Raw genomic sequence first — 17,509 nt, 5'->3', positions numbered from 1 at the left:
CTCTTAAAGACGACTCAGTATGTGAACAGAGGCTGATGACTTTTCTCTTACGCTGTGTGTGGCGTCTTCTGTTTGTTGAGATGAATTGAAGGACGGTGATACATCAGAGCAGAAACGCCAACCTTGAGCTCAGAAAGTACACAAGTGTGTGTGTGTGTGTGTGTGTGTGTGTGTGTGTGTGTGTGTCTCTGTGTGTGTGTGTGTGTGTGTGTGTGTGTGTGTGTGTGTGTGTGTGTGTGTGTGTGTGTGTGTGTGTGTCTGTGTGTGTGTGTCTGTGTGTGTGTGTGTGTGTGTGTGTCTCTGTGTGTGTGTGTGTGTGTGTGTGTGTGTGTGTGTGTGTGTGTGTGTGTGTGTGTGTGTGTGTGTGTGTGTGTCTCTGTGTGTGTGTGTGTGTGTGTGTGTGTGTGTGTGTGTGTGTGTGTGTGTGTGTGTGTCTGTGTGTGTGTGTGTGTGTGTCTGTGTGTGTGTGTGTGTGTGTGTGTGTGTGTCTGTGTGTGTGTGTGTGTGTGTGTGTGTGTGTCTGTGTGTGTGTCTGTGTGTGTGTGTGTGTGTGTGTGTGTGTGTGTGTGTGTGTGTGTGTCTGTGTGTGTGTGTGTGTGTGTGTGTGTGTGTGTGTGTGTGTGTGTGTGTGTGTGTGTGTGTGTGTGTGTGTGTGTGTGTGTGTGTCTCTGTGTGTGTGTGTGTGTGTGTGTGTGTGTGTGTGTGTCTCTGTGTGTGTGTGTGTGTGTGTGTGTGTGTGTGTGTGTGTGTGTGTGTGTGTGTGTGTAAGGTCAGATTTGATTACCTTGTGCGGTTCTCTAGAGATACAGCACACACAGATAAGAGCTCCCAAACTCACAGAGCTCTCAGTTGCTCACCATGAAAATCTTGGACAAGACTATATGATTCACATTTTTTGTGGATTTTATTCAAGGCTGATTTGCCTAACTTTCAGATTTGAGACTAAACTAAAAAGCATTATGAATCACCGGCAAAGAGCTGTTTCCAGATTTAGGGCTTGTTCACACAAAGTAAAAAGTGCTGCAGTCAGAGAGGGATTTTATGATGGGCAAAGCTGATGTACAGAGTGCATTTACAAGATAACACTGTACTTAAACAAATTTGCCTTAGCATTTTTGAAAAGCTTCATATGCAGATAACAATTTTGTCAAGTCAATCCCTATTTACGCTCAAACTATGAATGCCAGGCCAGTAGTTGGCAATGTTTATTGAGAACCACTATGTGCCTGCACACATTAATATAGACTGAAGATGAAATGCACACGTCACTGGTTTCACAAATTTACGATTTTGTAGTTTGCATAAAAAGATGGTAAAGGTATCATTTGCTTTTTTTAGGCTTTTTTGTCAATAAATGGCCAAAACATAAAAACTTTTCAGTTTTTAGTTGGAAACTGTTGTGTAAACGGCCTCTTATATTATGCTGTTTAATTTAAAGATAGCAAAAAACACACTGCAATTATATTTAGGTTTATTTTACATAATAGTTAGTAAATTAGAGATAAATAAATTGGAAACAGATCACAAATGACAAAAAATAATTAGAACTTTAGATGGATTTTTTTTTTAACTTTATATAGTAGCTTTTTGATTCTGTAACAAACAAATAAAGACATTTTAATTTCTGTTTTATTGTGTATTAACCTACAACAGCGTTTTTGTGCTACTAAAAAAATCTAAGATTACAAGATTAAAGTCACAATATTTCAATAACAAAGTCGAAATTACAAGAATAAAGTCAAAATATTATGAGAATAAAGTCATTAAAGAATTACGGGATTAAGCTCAAAATAGTCGAAATCATAATAATGAAGTTGAAATATTACAAGAATGATGTAGAAATATTTCGAAAATAAAGTTGAAATTCCGAGAACAAAGTAGAAATATTTCAACAATAAAGTCAAAGAATATTATTTTACTAACTTCTTAATTTTCAGTTAAATTGTGCTTCGTTTGGTAGGCTATAATCGCTACTAGAATTTAAAAAATGTTCAGTGTTAAATATTTTTAAATTGTTATTTTGTAATTGATTGACAAAATGTAAAAAGCAAATATTGGCTATTTAATTTATGCAATGGTGAAAAAAATTGGCCAAATACACAAAAATTGGGAAAAACACAAAAAACATGCTCGGTAATAGGCCTTCAGCCCAGTGTTTAATTTTGTTCGGCTTTGGTCAAGAATTTTCATTTTGGTGCATATCTATTTTTCACATCAGGATCAAGACAATATTGACAAGTTCAGTGAGAACCAGCTTTACTCCAGTACAGTAGGTGGCACTGATCAACAACCAGATTGACTCTAGTAAAAATAGACATCTTTTCCCCCTTTAGCTGGAAGCCATTCTGGAAGCATTTGACACTTGCACAGAAGACCCAAAAAAAACAGCTCTGCACTGCCCTCTTTAAACTGCTGCTGCTCTTAAAAACGCAGCTTTCCATGTAAACCGCCTGGTTAGACTGACAGCGTAGGTTAAATGAGTGCAATAAACTAATTTGAACATTTTAAATGTAAAGCAAAGGCCATGATAGAGCGTGTTTATTTGTGGGCAGGTTATGTAGTAACAGTTATGGCGTCATCTTCGCTCAGGCCAGTGGAACTGTGGGCCGCTTCTGAGAGACTCACTGGCTGCTCACCAGCACCGTTTCTCTGGAATCGAGTTCTTGAAATAGCAGCTGCCGCTTTGCTTTCTAAAGCGGGCGGAAGACAAACAGACCATCCTAAATGCACATTGTTGCTCGATGGGTTGATTAGAGATGAAACGCCTCATAACTCTGATCTAGGACCAGCCTCTCCATCACAGATCCTGACTGACCTCAGGCTTCAGGAGAGCGCATGAATCAGGCCGTTCCTCAGGAGACAGGAGATGAGGCTTCCTGAGGAAATGCCATCGGAGAAACACAGATGCCCACAAATCAGTGTCTGAACCGGTGATTAAAGATCTGAAAACAACATTAAACCTACTTGAGGGGGTTCGTCGAGATATTAAAGGGGTCATATGATGCAGTTTTCTTTTGTCTTTGGAGTGTTCCAAGCTGTTTGTGCATAGATAAGTTTCAAAACCAAAAAGATATTCATTATAAAAGTTAAAACTCAGACACACCTTCCTAAAACGGCTTGTTCATGCAGTGAATGGGTGCCGTCAGAATGAGAGTCCAAACAGCTGATAAAAACATCACAATAATCCACACCACTCCAGTCCATCAGTTAACATCTTGAGAAGACAAAAGCTGAAACAAATCCAGCATTAAGAAAGACGTTTTGGACTTCAAACCATTGCTTCTGGCTAAAATCCAAGTTCATAATCCATAATAACACATCCTCCAGTCAAAAAGTGGTCTGGTCTGAATCAGGAGAGAAATCTGCACAGATCAAGCACTGTTTACAAGCCAAAACAGCTCTAAACAAATATGTGGCAGGATTTTGATTTGAGGACAACATGAGATGGACTTTTTGTTATGGATTATGGACACTTTAAATAAAAATGTATTATAATTTGCAATGTACCGAAAGTAGATGAGAACAGTGACATTTCAAGTGAGAAACCTACCCAACTGTGAAGAAGCCAGGACAGTCAATATCAACCATTAGCACACAGGAAGTTAACTTTGGCTGCACGTCACATTGTTTCTTACATTTCGGAGTGCACTCTTAAAAAATGGTGCTTCATGATGCCATAGATTAAGAAAGATTTTTGTCTAAATAGTTCCATAAAGAGCCTTAAACATCTGAAAAACCTTTCTGTTTCATAAAAGGTTCTTCAGAATTTAAAAAGGTAAGAAAGAGATTCTTGTATGGCATCACTGTGAAGAGCCTTTTAAAGCACCTTTATTTTTAAGAGTGTAGAGAGATGTTGAAACTGAAGATTCACACTGGAGTCCGTTTAGCCTTCTGTTTGTCAAATCAAATCTAGATTTAGTGTTAATGAACACTCATGCACTTTATTTGTATAGTCATGTTATTTAATGCAGAAAAACCTCACACAATCACAGTAGTGTAAAATGACCAAAGGTCAGTCCCGGATTAGGATTATTGAAGATTACTGGCTGATTTTGGGAACAGAATGAACAAAACTGCATTCGCTAGCTCATAACAACAGCCTTTTACCACTGTTAAATGAATTTTGGACATAATGGCAGATATCAACATCTGTGGTAAGGTCAATTTTGTTATTGTCTCATTGTTTAAGACGGTTTGCAATGTTGTTGGGAAAGTTTCTCCAGTTGACCTCACAAGAATCAGACTCTGAAGCTGGTGGCCGTCTGGATTTTCTGTGTGTTTGCTAGAGGACAATTTCAATTTAAGCAGATAAACAGCAGACAAAGATCAACTTTTTTTTATTTTTGGGTGAACTATCCCTTTTAGTGCGCCTCAAGTGCCTTAAAGGTTGATGTTCAAATGGATCAATGTTTTGAAACGTGAAACTTGCAAAAAATGCTTTTCTTACTTTTTTTTTTTTGTTGTTTCCAACCAAAATATCTAAAGATCCTTAAATCGATGAGGATTTTCTAAACAAGTGAGTTTTTGCTTAGTACAAGCTAAATAATCTGCAAAAAATGCTTTTCTTACTTAGATTTTTTTGTCTTGTTTCCAGTCAAAATATCTAAAAATTCTTGAAGCAGGAAGGATTTTCTAGATTTTCTTTTTAGTAAAAACAAGTCAAAATTAAGTGAGTTTTTGCTTAAAACAAGCAAAATAATCTGCCAATGGGGTAAGAAAAAAAATCTTATTTCAAGCAGACAACTAGATTATTTTTCTTAGCCCATTGGCAGATTATTTTGCTTGTTTCAAGCAAAAATGCACTTAATTTTGACTTGTTTTTCTGAAAACAAGACAGTTTTTGCTTGTCCAGAAAATCCTTCTTGATTTAAGAATTTTTAGATATTTAGGCTGGAAACAAGACAAAAAATCTAGCCTAGAAAAGCATTTTTTTTTTTTTTTTTTTTTTTTTTTTGCAGTGAATGGTGTAAGCAAAAAAAAAATCTTATTTAAAAAAACGCACTTAATTTTGACTTTTTTTCTGAAAAATCCTTCCTGATTTAAGAATTTTTAGATATTTAGGCTGGAAACAAGACAAAAAAATCTAAGTAAGAAAGTATTTTTTTTTGCAGTAAAACGTCCTTGTTTTACTCTATTAAACTGAGATTTGAGAAAGATTTTAAACATGTAAAAAACAAGAGTTTAATGCAGCCAGAATCTGTTGTATGCGAGAATAGCAGAGAGCCACTGGAGAGTCTGTTGTTGTGTTTTGGCCTGTGACGTGATGATGATTCAATTAACAGCAATCAGTTATTGTGTCTGTTGTAAACAAGACACACAGTCCACAGCGTTTTGATGTGAGTATCAAATCAATTACGGAATCAAATAAAGCTGCACAATTAAACAAGTAATCGAGATTACGATGCAGTTCGTGGTCAAATGTTGATTGCGGGATTTGCTTTCAGTTCTGCTCCTGTTGCATTAATGGATTGTGTTTCTAACATCTTTTGCTCTTGTTGAGTGGAGAATCAGGCTTTAAATGAGTGTCAGAAACTGCAGCTGCTGGAAGCAGATGTTTCACTCGTGGACACATGAAATAAATGCTCACATGAAGCACATTGACTGTTGAATTTGATGTATTTACCCAACATACAGTGTCTTGCAAAAGTATTCATACCCCTTGCTTTTTTCACATTTTGTTTTGTTGCAGCATTATGTTAAACTGCTTTAAATGAGTTTTTCCCTCACATTAATTTACACTCCATACACCATAATAATGACAAAGCAAAAACCAGATTTGCTAATGTTACAAATGTATTCAAAATAAAACACTGAAATAAGTACGTTGCATAAGTATTCATACCCTTAACTCAGTCCATAGTTGAAGCACCTTTACAGCATCAAGTCTTTTTGGGTCTGATGTGAGCATCTTTGCACATCTGCATTTGGCAATTATCTGCCATTCTTTGCCTCACCTTTTCACCTCTCCATCTCTGTCAGCTTGGACATTTTCTAGAGTCCTAGTTGTTCCAATCGTCTTCCATTATGGAGAATGCTTCTGTCAACCTTCAATGCAGCAGATTTGTTTCTGAACTCTTCTCTAGATCATCGCCTTAACGCAAGTCTGTCACTGAGCTCTACAGGCAGTTATCTTGGTTTTTGCTCTGAGATGCATTTTCAGCTGTTAGACCTTTTCTGAGAGGTGTGTGTCTTTCTAAATCAGACTCATTCAAATGAATTTGCCACAGTTTAACTCCACTCCAAGTGTAGGAACATCTAGAAGCAATATGAATGCTCCTGAACTGAATTTCGAGTGTCCTAGAAAAGGGTATGAATACTTATGCAACGGGATCTTTTCAGTTTTTTATTTTTAATAAATTTGCACAAAAGTTAAAAACCTATTTTTTGCTTTGCCATTATGGAGTAGGGAGTGTAGATTGATGTGGGAAAAAAATATTTAAAGTAGTTTAACATAAGGCTGCAACATAACAAAATGTGAAAAAATGAAGGGGTGTGAATAATGTACACAGCAATGGCACTCAGAATAAGACATTTATTGTGCATTTTCAACATTTTAATAATCACAATTGCAGTATCAACTAAAATAATCAGCAATGTCATTATTGCTACGCTCATGCAGCTGTAGAATCAAAGCTACGAAATCAACAAAGCATGATCAGAAGATTGCTAATCAAGTGACGTGAATCAGCAGCTCCTCGTCCTGCTTCATCAGACCATCTGTGTGATTCTGATGGTTTATGATGCTGAGATTGTGAGGAAATCACTTCAGGTTGCTAAATGTGTTGTTTATCTTGCAGATCTTCTGCAAAGCAGGCAGCGTGCCGCACCGACAAGTACGTGTTCCTCCCTTAATGTCTCTGTGTAGTGTACTTCAACCCCTCACCTCCCTACTACTGAGGGACTATAGACACAGATCCACCCCACTGTGTTTGCAGTAGTCTTTATTCTGTCATCCTAGCCATTGCTTTAGGGATGCACGATATTTCTGAAATCAGCATTTTAAAGGATTATTTCACTTCTAGAACTTGTCATCTTGTCCTCCAAGGTGTGCCATCTTTCTTTCTTCAGTCATAAAGAAATAGTTTTTTGAGTTAAACATTTCAGGATTTCTCTCCATATAGTGGACTTCTATGGTGCCCTGAGTTTGAACTTCCAAAATGCAGTTTAAATGCAGCTTCAAAGGGCTCTAAACGATGTAGGACAATTTTGAAATTGAACGAGAAAATACCCTAACTGTCTTAAACCAGAGTGCTAGACAAGACAAGCATTTGTGTTTAAAAATTGTATTTTTTTTTATTTTTTATTATAAAATATCCAATCGTTTCACTAGATAAAACCATTCTTCCTTGGCTCTGATCATTTAGAGTCCTTTGAAGCTGCTTTTAAACTGCTTTAGAAGTTCAAACTCGGGGCACCATAGAAGTCCACTATATGGAGAGAAATCCTGAAATGTTTTCCTCAAAAAATATAATTTGGAAATATAATTTCATGACTGAAGAAAGACAGACATGAACATCTTGGATGATAAGAGGGTGAGTAAATTATCTGTAAATTTTTGTTCTTAAAGTGAACTACTCCTTTCATTTCTTTGTTTGGGCTGATATGTCGGAAGCATGTTGTATATCATGGCTTATGTTCATTTTAGCCTACAGTGAATTATTTTTCAGTTAGTTAACAGAATGCACAACTAGTAATGTTTTGATTGCTGATTTAAGCATTGCATTAGACAAGTGCAAAATCTAGATTGCTGATGGTAAACACTATTTATTATACTAGATGTCAAAATTACAGCAAATTATTTTACTGTCAAATTTAAATCAAAAGTACTAAACACTACAAAACATGACAATTTTTATAAATCTATACAGTATATATAATACGTTTGTTCATCAAGGATGCATTAAATTGATCAAAAGCGACAGTAGAGACATGTATGGTGTTACAAAAGATTTCTATTTCAAATAAATGCTGTTCTTTTAAACTTTCTATTCATCTGTGAATCCTGAAAAATAAAATGGATCAGTTTCCACAAACATATTTTGCAGCACAACTGTTTTCAACATTGATACGAATCAGAAATGTTTCTTGAGCAGCAAATCAGCATATTAGAGTGATTTCTGAAGAATCATGTGACACTGAAGACTGGAGTAATGATGCTGAAAATGCAGGTTTGATCGAGGAAATAAATTACATTTTACCGATATTCACATAGAAAATTGCTATTTTAAACTGTAATAATATTTCACATTTTTACCGTTTTTACTGTATTTTTAAACAAATAAATGCAGCCTTGGTGAACAGAAGACTTCCTTCTAAAAACAAAGAAATGATACTTATTCCAAACTTTAAACGGCAGTGTATTTATTAGTTATTAGCTTAATCAGTTTTGGTATCAGTCAAAATGTCTATATCTGTGCATCCCTACATTGTTGATATTCCTGATAAATCCAGTGAACAAAATATCTGCAGGCTCAGAAAGAAAGCTTCAGCTGGTAATTGTGCTGTCCTCATTAGCACCTATAACCCTGCACTGGAAAAAATGCATTTCTTACTTAGATTTTCTTTCTTGTTTCCAGCTAAAATAAAAAAAAAAATGTAATCAAGATGAGTAAAAATCAGAAAAAACAAGTCAAAATTAAGTGCGCTTTTGCTTGAAACAAGCAAAATAATCTGCCAATGGGGTAAGAAAAATAATCTTGTTTTCAGTTTGAAATTAGATTTTTTTTTTTCCTTTCACGATTGGCTTGGTTTCAAGCAAAAACTCACCTAATTTTGACTCGTTTTTTCTGAAAACAACAAAAAAATATTTTTACATTAGAAAATCCTTCTTGATTTAAGAATTTGTAGATATTTTGGCTGAAAACAAGACTAAGGAAGAAAAGCATTTTTTTCAGTGTGTGTGAGCGACACTCGCTGATGTAGACGTGCACTGCAAAAAAGGCTCATCTTATTTAACATTTTTGTCTTGTTTCTAGTCAAAATATCTAAATTCTTGAATTAAGATGCATTTACTTGATAAGCAAAATGACATAAGCTATTTAGTCTTGTTTTATCTTTTTTTTTTTTTCCTAAAATATTTTTAAAACAAGAGTATTTTACTTAACCCACTGGCAGATAATTTAATTTATTTTAAGCAAAATGCACTTAATTATTTTTTTCCCCCTGGAAAAAAGACTACACTGCAAAAAAATACTTTTCTTTCTTGTTTCCAGCCAAAATATCTAAAAATTCTTAAATTCTAGATGAGTAAAAAATGTCTTGTTTTCAAAAAAAGAGGTGAAACTTAAGTGCATTTTTCTTGAAACAAGCAAAATAATCTGCCAATGGGGTAAGAAAAATAATCTTGTTTTCAGCTTGAAATGAGATGATTTTTCTTACCCCATTGGCAGATTATTTAGCTTGTTTCAAGCAAAAACTCTTAATTTTGACAATTTTTACTCGTCTAGAAAATCCTTCTGGATTTAAACATTTTTTTAGATATTTTGGCTGGAAACAAGACAAAAATGTTAAGGAAGAAAAGCATTTTTTGCAGTGCATCTCATGTCGCTTCACTTATCTAGTAAATGCATCTTAATTTAAGAATCTTTAGATATTTTGACTAGAAACGTAAGTAAGATAAGCCTTTTTTTGCAGTGTGTGATCATCAGATCAGTGTCGGTGTGTGTTTGAGGGACAGCTTTCATTGACGCCTCTGTATGTGTGTGTGTGTGTGTGTGTGTGTGTGTGTGTGTGTGTGTGTGTGTGTGTGTGTAGGTGTTAAGAAAGCTCCGCTTCCGGACGATGAGGAGTTAGTGAGTCTGAGTAAGCGGCTGGTGGAGGATGCCGTGTTGCGGGCCGTGCAGCAGTACATGGAGGAAACTCAGCAGAACGGCTCCACGCCGAAAGACGAGAGTCCGCCAGCGGCCGGCGGCAAACCCAACAGCACCAAATGAGCGCGCGAGCCCTGAACCGTACTCCGACCCGACCGGGCGGAGAGCCCAAACACGCCTCCACCTGCCAGGGGGCATCAGAGCGCAGCCGTATGAGTTGAGCCGAAGTGAAGCGATTGTGGAGCAGAGAACACAAGCGGATCTCTGGACGCACGCAGCACTCAAACTCTCTTTTATTTTCCTGCCTTTCCCCGTCCTGCATCACTCCCGTCTGACTTTATTTGTGACTGATCCTTCAGAGAACAAGCACACGAATCACACACACGCGCTGCTGTAGTGTCCGGAGGCCCGTCTCAGTCTGTCAGTGTCGCTTTGTCATCCTTACATCCGACAATCGCAGTGAACTGCTCAGTTGGACTGCACTTGAACTGCAGGCCTGAAGCCCGATCCAAAGCCAGAGCCATCAGAACAGCTCATGAACTGCTGAGAGTGACGTTTGTGTGCGTAACCCTGCATATGTGTGTTGTTTGTGTCGTAGGGTGTGCGTTTGCTCAGAGCAGAATGGACTGGGAAAGAGAGCGCAGGCGGACGCAGGTAGAGGCCATAAAGACACTGTTAGCGCAGGAAAACATTCGAGCTAAGATCCGACAGGAGCTCCACGTGGCCCTCGGAGGAAGCTCATGGACACACACAACCATCTCAAAGTAAATCTTTGCAAACAGACGTACAAACCAGCAGAACATCTCACACACATATATAGTGCAAAAACTGCTTTTCTTAGATTTTTTTGTCTCGTTTCCAGCCAAAATATCTACACATTCTTAAATCAAGAAGGATTTTCTAGACAAGTAAAAGTCAAAATTGAGTTTTGAGAACAAGCGAAATAGTCTGCCAATGGGTTAAGCAAAGAAATCTCATTTCAAACTGAAATCAAGATTATTTTTCTTACTCCATTGACATTATTTTATTTGTTTCAGGCAAAAACGTACTTAATTTTGACTTGTATTTTCTGAAAACAAAATAATTTTGACTTGTCTAGAAAGTCCTTCTTGATTTAAGAATTTGTAGATATTTTGACTGGAAACGAGACAAAAAAGTCCAAGTAAGAAAAGCATTTTTTGTGATGCAGTACACTCACTGCAAATGCGGCTTATCTCACTTACTATTTTTGTCTTGTTTCTAGTCAAAATATCTGAAAACTCTTAAATTAAGATGCATTTACTAGATACGCTATATATGAGATATTTAGTCCAACACCCCCCAAACAAGTAATATTCTTAAAACAAGAGTGTTTTACTTACCTCACTGGCAGATAATTGCACTTGTTTTAAGCAAAATGCACTTAGTTTAGTTTTTTCCCTTGGAAACTAGACTAAAAATCTTATGTCATTTTGCTTGTGTAGTAAATGCATCTTAATTTAACATTTTTTTTTATATATATATATTTTGACTGGAAACAAGACAAATATACTAAATAAGATAAGCCTATTTTGCATTGATAGAAAAGCTTCACACAACACAAAAAAGCTTTTCTTACTTGTTTTTTTGTCTTGTTTCCAGCCAAAATATGTAACAAATTTTAAATCAAGAAGGATTTTCTAGACAAGTAAAAAATATTAGTCAAAATTAAGTGAGTTTTTGCTAAGAACAAGCTAAATAAATACATTTTTTTTTAAATCACATTTCAAACAGAAAACAAGATTATTTTTCTTACCCCGTTGGCAGATTATTTTACTTGTTTCAAGCAAAAACGTACTTAATTTTGACTTGTTTTTTTTTTTCTGAAAACAAGACAATAACTTTTACTCGTCTAGAAAAACCTTCTTGATTTAATTAGTTTTTTGCAGTGAAACACATCAGTCCACAGTGTTCATACTGAAGCAAGGCCGGCCTGAACTAAGCGTATATGACTTCTGGTGGGAATTTAAATGTATAGGATTTGATTTGATGTCTAAAATGCTTCAGATAAGCACCCACAGTGGCCTTAGAGAAATCACACCTTGTTATATTGCTGAAGAACATGTCTCGTGTTTTCACCAGAACCTTAAAATGTGTTTTTCTATGCTCCCCTCTCCTGAGTTTGCTCAGATTGATGAAGTGTTCATGTAAACAGTACTATGATGTCTTCGTTTAGCGTTTCGTCTCCCATCTGTCACTTTTTTTACTCTTAAAAATAAAGGAGTTGATGACGGCGAGTGGACGTGATTCATTCTGTGTTCGCGATGGAGGTCGAGGTTGTTCGTAGACTGTAAATCAGTCTCGTATCTGTCATTTTGGCAGGGTCTACTCGCAGCTACATTCGCAACGCCTCCGACTTTACGTTTGTCTATTTTTCCCTCGTCCTCTGAAGTAAGCATATTGCATGGCGTCTGCTGAGCGCCAGAGAAATCAAAGCACGACTGAGAACTGCCTCGACACATTGGAGGCTCTAGAGTTCTGACACCAGATCTAGAGGTTTATTCGAGGTGACTGGCAGAAATAAGATTGAGTTTCTGAAGCTCTGTTCGCTAATTATTTCTCAGCAGGGCTTCTGTGGAACAATTGTTAATTATGATGCCAAATAATTCACTGAGGGGAAGTTTTTAACATTTAAAAAAGCACTTTCTCTCCTGGTCATATTCCACATAATATGTAAATCAGTCATTCCACAAAATCAGTGCCTTCACTGCAATTTTTGTCACGTTTCAAGTTAAAATATCTAAAAAATTCTTAAATTAAGATGCATTTACTAGATAAGCAAAATGAGATATTTGTGACCCTGGACCACAAAACCAGTCATAAGGTTAAATTTGACAAAACTGAGATGTGTATGTCATATGAAAGCTCAATAAATAAGCTTTCTATTGGTGTGTGGTTTGTTGGGATAGGACAATATTTGGCCGAGATACATCTATTTGAAAATCTGGAATCTGAGGGTGCAAAAAAAATGTAAATACTGAGAAAATCACCTTTAAAGTTGTCCAAATTAAGTTCTGAACAATGCATATTACTAATAAAAAATTACATTTTGATATAGTAGGAATTTGACAAACAATCTTCATGGAACATGATCTTAATTTCCTAATGGTTTTTGGCATAAAAGAAAAATCAATAATTTTGACCCATACAATGTATTTTTGGCTATTGCTGTAAATATACCCCAGCGACTTAAGACTGGTTTTGTGCTCCAGGGTCACATTTAGTTTGGGGGAAAACTAAATTAAGTGCATTTTTCTTAAAACAAGTAAAATGATCTGCCAGTTGGGTAAGTAAAATACTCTTGCTCTAAGAATATCACACTTATCCCACTATCAGATAATTTTACTTGTTTTAAGAAAAACGCACATAATTAAATTTTCCCCCTGGAAATCTAAATATCTTTTGTCATTTTGCTTATAGTAATTGCATCTCAGTTTAAGATGCAAAAATGAATCTTAATCAATCTTTAATTAATCTTCAATTAACCTTAATCAATTAAATTAATCTCAGTTTAGAAACAAGACAAAAATACTAAGTAAGACAAGCCTTTTTTGCAGTCTTTTGTGTCTTTAAGAAACGGATTTAATGTAGCAACAAATACACTAAAAAAAATGATTAATTGGTAAGTGGTTGCAATCAATTTATTTTAGCTACATTTAAATAAATACATTTTGTTGACTAACTTTCAACATTTTTTTACTTAAATGCAGCTAAAATAAATTGTGTTTAAATTTTAAAACATAATAATACTATGTATGCTTTTATCAGTATTACTTAAAAAGTCATTTAAACATTTTAAATAATTCAAATAGCATTTAAACTGGTATGTGTAAGGTTTTTGGCCTATCCCTCACTATGATTTTGTGACTTTTAATTTGCAAAATGAAGGCAAAATGCATATTTTTGCACGTTTGCATTTGTTCTAAATGTAGTCTCATTGTTAAGCAATGTCTTTGCCATAAGTATGCTTTTTTTTCTATAAAATATTAATATCGGTGTCTGCTGATTTCATATCAGCCCTGTTACCCTCATCGAAAACCCCTTGTAAAATATTGTACATTCAAGTGACAGCCCTTATAGGAGTTCAACCAGGAGTTCAACACTTAAAACACAAGCATGTTTCTCTCACTCCTCTATAATGCTCTGTTTGTGATCATTTATGAGGTTTGGCTGAGGAGGGACATCATGCAATATCAATCCTGTTACCATTTTTAAAATGTAAATTTAAACAATTATTTCTTATATTTAATCAATATCTGCAAGTAAAATCCTTTCAAAGTTCACAATATGTGCTTTTGAGAACTTGACTATTAGCTAGCAATTAGCAAATTTGTTTGAAATCGTCAAACCTTACTTTTTAGAGTTAAAAACAGGTTTTGGCATGTGGGTAACAGGGATGACATTGACAGGTTTGTCCCTGTTTTTAAAGATAGTTTGTGTAAAATTCAAACATTTTAATAACCACCCTTGGTATATTATACAGCACATGCTGACATCATTTAAAAAATAATAATTTATTAATTTTTACTATTTTATAAAATTGTGGAAAAAGCACAGATTTAATGGAATGACCCATATAATATATATTTTGTGTCAAATTATTTTTGTGTAAATCATAAATTGTCATATTAAAACCCCTGGTATTTATTCAAAGTAATGAAACACTTTTATGTGGCAGTACCATAATTTTTTTTTTTTTTTTTTTTTTTTTGAAAGGAATGTATATTTTTTATGTATTAATGTTAGATTTCCGTTTCAAACAAATGGTGTTCTTTTGAACTTTCTATTCATCTGTGAATCCTGGAAAATAAAATGTATCAGTTTCAACAATAATACTGAGCAGCACAACTGTTTTTAACATTGATAATAATTAGAAATGTTTCTCGAGCAGCAAATCAGCATATTAGAGTGATTTCTGAAGGCTCATATGACGTTGAGGACTGGAGTAATGATGCTGAAAATTCAGCTTTGATCACAGCAATAAATTACAGTTTAACATAGATTCACATCGAAAACAGTTGTTTTAAACTCTAATAATATTTCATAATTTTTACTGTATTTTTGATCAAATAAATAATAGAGACAGCATCAGTAGAAACTTCTCCCAGAAAGGCTATCCCCAAACTCTTGAACAGCAGTCAAATGGTCATGTTGTTCATAACGGCTCCTTTGAGCAGTTCACATGATTTGCCTCTCTTCTTTAAATCTGTGACAATTTCTCCAAAACAATTCTTCATTATACCCAAAATACACATAAAGCGTGCAGTGACGCAGCACACAGAGCTCAAAGCAAAGATTCTGAAAACAACTTTTTCCCTTTCTCCTAGTAAAAATCAGAGATGTCAAACCATGAGATTGTCTGCAAACAAGCAGAATATTTTCCAGAGACATGAGAGGAATATTTTCAATTCAAACCAGAATTAAATCACCAATTCGCTTCATGTTAGATCACATCTTTTCCCTTTGAGAAATAATCTCCATCCGAACAATGTCTGAGTGCATCATGAAGTGCATTTTCCTGAGTCACTTTCCTATCAGATGTGTATCAGAGCTGAGCTCAGGCTGGTTTGATCTGACCCGTGGTTAACGTTTGGTGTCAAGGACTGAGACAGCGCTGTAGTTTCAGGATCACGTCCCGTTTGGCCAATCTATCATCCTGAAGGTCTTGTGTGTCATGGAGGCAGCAGATCGATAAAGCGTTCCATCCCATAATGCTCTGAGAAACAGCAGCTATTGTTGCCATCAGAGGTGCTATCGCAGTCATTCTGAATGTATATGGTCCATTCTCAGAAAACCGTGGCTGATTCTTCTGAACGGTCTATAAATCACTGATTAGAGGCTCAAAGTATCATAGCTCTTCCCCAAAGAACATACTATCTGATGTGCACAAAATGTGAATAGATTATATTAGAAATGATGACACAACTTAAAAAAAATTAACTAATTAACAATAATATTGTTGTTAATGTGTATTGTGTTAAAATATGTATGTATTCACTGCAAAAATGCAGTGAAAAAAGTTTCCAGACAAAATATCTACAAATTCTTAAATCAACAAGGATTTTCAAAATGAAAATTGCATGAATCAAGAACAATAATCTGCCAATGGGGTAAGAAAAATAATCTTGTTTTCTGTTTGAAATAAGGTATTTTTCCTTACCCCATTGGCAGATTATTTAGCTTGTTCTAAGCTAAAACTCACTTAATTTTGACTTGTTTTTTTAATAATAATAATTTGTACTCGTCTAGAAAATCCTTATTGATTAAAAAAAAATCTAAGAAAAGCAGTTTCTCTTTCAAAAGTTATTTGGTGTTTTGTGGCCGAAGGTCAGTTCAAATTTGGCTTTACAGAGATTTAGATTATAATACTACAATCTGTGTAAATAAGCTTTCCACTGATGTGTGGTTTGTTAGGTAGGACAATATTTAGAACTATTTGAAAATCTGGAGAAAAAAAAATATGGAGAAAATCGCCTTTAAAGTTGTCCAAATGAAGTTCTTAGCAATGCATATTATTAAGTTTGGATATATTTATGATAGGAAATTTACAAAATATCTTTATGAAACATGACCATTACTTAATATCATTAATTTTAGGCATAAAATAAAAATAATTTTAACCCATACAATGTATTTTTGGCTGTTACTACAAATGCTACTTAAAACTGTTTTTGTGATCCAGTGTCACATATATTCATATAGAAAACAGTTATTATAAGTTGTAATCATATTTTACAATATTACTGATTGACTGTTTTAAATGAATTTACACATGAGTGCTTTTCTATCAAGAATAATAAATGTTCAGTAACGGAACTTTTAGGTCAATGCAAGTGTAAAGATGGTGAAATACTCCGAAAAAATCCAAACTATGATCAAAACATGCTATCTGATGTCAGAAGGATGAATCCTCTGAATAGAGAATAAACTGTGCATGATCTGAACACTTAACTGAACAAAAGGTCAGCGTCCTGTGAACAGTTCTCAACACGAACCGCACACGTGTTCACTTCAGCCAGCAGGAAATGATTTGGATGTCGCTCAGGTTTCCAGCGTGACTCAGACTCTGCTTTGGCCCTTTGGTACAAACTACGTGTCATCATATATAACCACAGCTGCCATAAACACACAGTGATGCGCTAATGAGTATCTGTCCTCCGTCAGCATCATAAATTCATTGATTGTTATCTTCAGTGTGATTCACGTTTGAATTACGACACACGCAGATAAACATTTATGATTCCACCTTTGAACGAAGATGCTGGTGTGATGTTCTGGAGAATCTCTGACCGCAGCCGTTTACATCTCATAGATGCTCCATCACTCTTGTAAATCTTCTGAAAATGTGATGTTGCAGACAGTTGTTGCTTTTCCTGAAGGAATACCTTTCTAAATCAGGTGGTTTTAAAGCTGCATATAACTGGGAATATGTCAGACTCTTAAGGTATGGCAGTGTTTGATTGACAGGTGAGTAGGCGGAGCTTCATGCGGTCCAGAACACATTCACTTGCCAACATGCCAAGTGTTTCTGATGATCTGTGTATGTGGATTTAGTGATCATGAGAGGTTTTAGACCCTGTTTACACCTGTATTTATTGCTGATCACTTGCCTCTTTTCCGTTACATTTACCGTTAAACATATTAATAGCGACAAAAATGTGGTTCATTCAATAACTACAATA

At 35.3% G+C, this 17,509-nt stretch overlaps 2 protein-coding genes across 3 annotated transcripts in view; one reads left to right on the top strand and one right to left on the bottom strand.

Annotated features, from left to right (window-relative positions):
* Positions 1–3,588, bottom strand: part of LOC141348671 (laminin subunit alpha-2-like) — a 35,161-nt gene extending 31,573 nt beyond the window's left edge. Inside the window, exons 1-3 of the mRNA XM_073852948.1 lie at positions 3,551–3,588; positions 2,816–2,876; positions 785–797 (exon numbers count right to left, since the gene is read on the bottom strand). Of these exons, the coding sequence (XP_073709049.1) occupies positions 785–797; positions 2,816–2,876; positions 3,551–3,588 (112 nt within the window). The remainder of the gene's footprint in view (positions 1–784; positions 798–2,815; positions 2,877–3,550) is intronic.
* LOC141283608 (A-kinase anchor protein 7) overlaps positions 1–13,487 on the top strand; it is a 286,494-nt gene extending 273,007 nt beyond the window's left edge. For both annotated transcript variants that reach the window (XM_073816917.1, XM_073816916.1), the window contains exon 8: positions 9,754–13,487. In XM_073816917.1, the coding sequence (XP_073673018.1) occupies positions 9,754–9,932 (179 nt within the window). In that variant the 3' untranslated portion in view covers positions 9,933–13,487. The remainder of the gene's footprint in view (positions 1–9,753) is intronic.
* The last annotated feature ends 4,022 nt before the right edge of the window (positions 13,488–17,509 follow it).

This window comes from Garra rufa, chromosome 13 (genome assembly GCF_049309525.1).
Source record: "Garra rufa chromosome 13, GarRuf1.0, whole genome shotgun sequence".
Classification (NCBI taxonomy): Eukaryota; Metazoa; Chordata; class Actinopteri; order Cypriniformes; family Cyprinidae; genus Garra; species Garra rufa.
Note: the sequence above shows the minus strand (reverse complement) of the source record. Positions and strands in the feature narration are given on the sequence as shown.